The 4,894-nt window shown below is 41.5% G+C and overlaps 1 protein-coding gene across 5 annotated transcripts in view; it reads right to left on the reverse strand.

The window, feature by feature from the left end:
- The window catches only part of crebbpa (CREB binding protein a), a 44,958-nt gene that overhangs the window by 4,544 nt on the left and 35,520 nt on the right, over window positions 1–4,894 (reverse strand). For all 5 annotated transcript variants that reach the window (XM_025007896.1, XM_037974640.1, XM_025007898.2 and 2 more), the window contains 9 exons: window positions 3,822–3,899; window positions 3,655–3,722; window positions 3,084–3,234; window positions 2,228–2,374; window positions 2,020–2,133; window positions 1,741–1,906; window positions 1,397–1,564; window positions 996–1,157; window positions 515–796 (listed from right to left, as the gene is read on the reverse strand). In XM_025007896.1, coding sequence (XP_024863664.1) covers window positions 515–796; window positions 996–1,157; window positions 1,397–1,564; window positions 1,741–1,906; window positions 2,020–2,133; window positions 2,228–2,374; window positions 3,084–3,234; window positions 3,655–3,722; window positions 3,822–3,899 — 1,336 coding nt within the window. The remainder of the gene's footprint in view (window positions 1–514; window positions 797–995; window positions 1,158–1,396; window positions 1,565–1,740; window positions 1,907–2,019; window positions 2,134–2,227; window positions 2,375–3,083; window positions 3,235–3,654; window positions 3,723–3,821; window positions 3,900–4,894) is intronic.

A 4,894-nucleotide genomic window follows, 5' to 3' on the forward strand; every position in this document is an offset into this window, starting at 1 on the left:
TCGTCCGGTGGTGGTTGGACCTCTGGTTCGTCCATATATGGCTGGATTATTCCATCAATATCGCATTCAAATCTGCCCTCCCCGAATTCTTCATCGTCTAATCCTGATTCGGACAGGCCTCATCCTCAGATTCGAAATCAAATTCGCTGAAATCCGACGAGCTCGAGCTACTACATATACTACCGGTATCCATTTTGCCAGTGAGACAGTCATGGCGGTGCGCTTGGGACTCCCTTTGCTGACGTCATACACAAATGAGCCTCGTTTGCGTGTCCGAGACAATTGGCTCTATTATGTTTTCGGAAAGCCGTCGGAATGGTCTACAAAATTCAATTTTTTTACAGTTATTAGGTTGACTAATCTCCATCCGACGGCATGAACTTATTATTTGTTATAAAAAGAACCAGAAACGACGATTATATGATATTCAACAAAAGACGAGGTTTTTGCTCTTTAAAACTTCTGCTTTTTAATTTATTCAGCTTGAGACACAAACCTCTTGTGAGTTACTCACCTCACACACAGTACAGTGCCAGCGTGTCTCAACGTGGTGCTTGCACTCATTGCAAGTGTAAACGAAACGGTCCTGTCCCTGGTTGTGCAGCTCGACCAGCATGCACATTGTGCTCCACTTGCACCTCCTCAAGGAGCTGAACTCCCAATGTTTGTCCCTCGCCAGAGTCAGGAAGGCATCACGACCGTCCATCAGGTCGCAGGAGATCAAAGGGTCGGGGTCAACTATGGGAGGCAAGGTGTTGGCCATGGGTCCAGAGTGAAGGTGGATCACAAAGAACACCTTCAAAAGAGATCAGATCACGTTATACAAAGCAATGAAACACAAATTCAATCTAAAATAAATACTGCTGCTGTTTTGGAAACTAAATTTCAGACTCAAATACTTTCAGTGACTCAACCCTTAAAAGAACCTCAGTAAAAATAAATCTTTGTGACCAGCAGCTTCCAGTGACATTAAATTATTTGAAAGAAAGGCTGACCTCTTTGTGCTTCTCCATGGTGGCGTATAACTTCTGGGACAAATCGTTAGCTACATTCGGCATCCCAGGCTTCTTTTTATTGGCTCGGCTCACACTGCTTTTGTTTTTATTGGTCTTCTTGTTGTTCTTCTTCTTAGCGTTTTTGCTGTCACTTGGTGTGCCCTGAAATATATAAAAGCAACACGTTAAAGCAATCTTTAAATCATCATCATATAACTTTACCGTTTTACTTATAAGAACTGTAGTTACTCTGTGAAACTTTTGTCCTAAACTGATCAGATCAAACTAAAGAAATTAGCTAAAATCCAAAAGTTTAATATTCTTGCTTGAGAGCATAACACAAAAAACTGGTAAACTGATTTTTACACATTTATCACCAAACTCTGGTGGCATGTTCGCACCTCGGGAGTTTCAGAAGCGGCGGTGTTCTCTTCCTTCTTCCTCTCCTCTTCCTCCTGCTCCAGCTCCTTAATGCTCTCCTCTAACACGTTCGGCCAGAAGTCGCCTTCAAAGTACGGCAGCTCGTTGGCGCTGGTCAGTCGGTCCTCGGTCGCCTGTTTGAAAATGTCCTGAGAAAAACACGAGAGAAGACATCCGACATTGTGAAAATCTATATTATTTCAGGTCACCGGTTTACAAACTCTTCAGCATCCGGCCCACTACAAAACCAGAGAATCACCATCGATGGGTGACAATTTACAGATATTACTAGTAACTTTACTTTTGATTAGCACTTTTTAAATACCTTATAGTCATGCAAGATCCTCTCAGCGAAAGCCTTGTCCAACATCTTCCGGTACCACTCCTGCAGTCTCTTAGGCTTCGGGATCTTCTGCTCAGGTGGATGGCAGTGGAAGATGTAGTCATCTCCTTCACTGGGTGGACATGCCCAGATGTGGCCCTGAGTGTACCTGCAGCACAACCCAAAGAGGAAATCAAATAGCGTGGAAATTAAAACGCCTGCTGGCCTCTTTTTAGAAGCTTTCCAAGAGGCAAAGTAGCACAATCTAAGCGAAGGCCTCACCCAAGCTTTTTGACATATTCAAGATAGCCAATGAGGATCTCATGGTACACGGCTGTTCGCAGAATTCGAGGTCGGAAGAAGTGAATACTGTCGAGATACGATATGTAGACCCGCCTGAACAAGTGGAGAGGAGAAAATGTCATGGGTTAGTTCAATATGTTTTACACTTGCATGCAGTTCAAATAACTATACGCAGAAATAAACAAACCTAGTGTTGGGAAATGGGCATTCGGAGCCGTACTCCTGCACGTGCATGCCAAAGAAGCACACGTCCACCCCATCGATTTCCTCAAATGCAAAAAGTGCTTTGGTTCTGTAAGGGAAGGCTTCGGGCATTTCACCCGTGTCCACAAACCTATTTCAACCACAAGGGGGGGCAAAAAAAAAGAAGACAAAATGTAAATAAAGTTTGACAGAACTTTAGATTTTGACACAGTCGAGTATTTGCCAGTCACGTTTGTCATAACAGAAATAAATTAAAGACTTTATATATTGTTGTAAAACCTTAAACAAATGTTTAATACAGAAAATGACATGTTTAAAAGTTATCTTGACAAATTGTGGCTTTACAGTCTAACAAGTGGCAGCAGCTGCTCAAGAAAGTGAAGTCAAGTGACCTTTAGACAATAAAAACACAAGCAGGGTTAAATCAGTAAACCTTAAGATAACAAGCTGTTAAATGAAGAACTCCTGCCTACATGGAAGGCACAAAAACAGCAAACCTTCATCATTGCAATAAAACTATAAACAGGACTCGATGTCTCGAGAAGGGTGAGCACTCCATCTTGTGAAACTTGCAGATTTTACAATTACTCTGAGTGGGTATAAAACTTTTTATGTAGGGCGTTCAGATCAGCGAGGCGGCAACGATAAAATAAGCTGAGGACGAAAACAATCTGTGGGTCAAGTCTGGCGTTTGACTGTTGCCTTTTTGGCTGTTCGTTTAATTGCCCAAAAGAATGCTACGAAATAAAGCCATCATTACTTTAAAAGGAAGCTGACAGAGAAACACTACAGACATTTTTTAAACAACATTATCGTTGCTGACTTTGGTGACGTATTACCTGGTTTTCATGCCAGGCTTGACTTCCACCGTTTTGTCAGAGCTCGCCACCACTCGCACAAACACTTCTCCGGCTTCCGGGTGGTTCTGTCTCTTCAAGTATTTATTCACACGGTCCTCTATGTACATTCCCAGTCGTGTGGACTGCAGCCCTGCAGTTGACAAACACACAGAACTCTCTAGGTTACCAGAAAATGAGGAAAAAATCATTCATGCTTAAAAACCTTCAGTAGTCGTCGAGTTAGGAGGACATGAAAAGCTCTGAAGTCATACGACACTATCGCTTGTTTATGTGGGATCAAGATACAAAACGCTGCCTTTAAAGCGAAAACTCTGGGGGGTAAAAGCCACCAGTCGAGCCACAAAGCCAACAACAACAATTACAAGGCCACCCCTGCATGAACAGCCAGAGAAAACATAAACAGCAGCCATGTGGTCTATATGATCTTTTGAAACAAAAGTACAACTATCTTTACAATTTCAGGACTGTAAAAAAAAAAAAAAAGCCTCTCGGGAAAAGTTGATCCACGGACCTGCAACCCCCTAAAAAACAGGAGAAAAAGACTACTAACTTTTTGCTGTGAACTTGTTTTCCTTCCGTGTTTTTACACTCTTCTTCAAACAATTGTCACAGATGAATCTAAGAAAATGGAAAAACAAGTTAATTTTTTGTTGTTGTTTTTATCGGTTTGAAGAATGATGTAAATCTAATTAAATCGACATAAAAACAGCATCTCACCCAGATGGCCAAATAACCTCGTAGTGTAAAACGCAGATCTGGTGCATCTTACGTCCACAGTCTTTACATTCAACAAACCTGAAAAAAGAAAAAAAAAAAAAAACACGCAGAATGTTACTTAACTATTTAATTAAAAGAAAACAAACTGACATGTTCCTATAAAGGATTTACTAATAAACACAACTACTGCATCCTGTGGAGATGGAAGACTGATGTTTGATCACATCGCTGCAAAAACCCCATTCCAGTCCCCAAAACTATCTATTTTTATTATGCTCATCTTTAAATGTTAACTTTTGCTCGGGAAGGAAGAAAAAATGATTTAATTTGGATTCAATTTCTTCCAGTGGTTACGCTCTGGCATGTCATCCAATGGAAGAGCACATTTGTGCAAGGTTCAGGGGTAAAAACTGTCTAAATAAAAGAGGAAATCGTATTTGGGTTTATATCAAAACTCAATGGAAGGGGGACTTCCGGATGGCGGAGAAGCGAGCAACAGCTTAAATTCCGTGCTCCCAGACGGTCGAGACATTCCCCGACAAATAACTTATTAAACATCATTATTGACACCCATATGTCATGTTGGGGAATAACAAGAAAAAGACAAGAGGAATTCAGCAAGAAAAAGCGAAAGAAATTGCAGTTATATCGAAGGAGACATCTCACGACAGTAAGCTAACAGCGGAAAAAGCTATGGAAGCTAACATCCTGGCAGAGCTGAAAGAAGTTCAGACGAACCTCAAAGAACAAATCAACGACCAGTCTGGATTTATAAAAAGGGAAATGTCTGAGTTTAGAAAGGAGACGGGGAAACGGCTCGACGACATTATCTCAGACCTGAAAGACGTAAAGAACAGAGTTGAGGAGGCCGAGCAGCGAATAACCGAGGTAGAGGAATTCAACATAGACGTCAGAGATGTACTGAGCCACACGCTCCAGCTACAAGAAGACCTCCAAACACGTCTTACAGACCTGGAAGCCCGCTCACGCAGGAATAACATCCGTATCCATGGGATCATAGAGGGAGAAGAAGGTGATAACCTGCAAAAATTCATAGAGAATTTTATAAAAAC

This window comes from Kryptolebias marmoratus, linkage group LG3, assembly GCF_001649575.2.
Source record: "Kryptolebias marmoratus isolate JLee-2015 linkage group LG3, ASM164957v2, whole genome shotgun sequence".
In the NCBI taxonomy this organism is placed as follows: domain Eukaryota; kingdom Metazoa; phylum Chordata; class Actinopteri; order Cyprinodontiformes; family Rivulidae; genus Kryptolebias; species Kryptolebias marmoratus.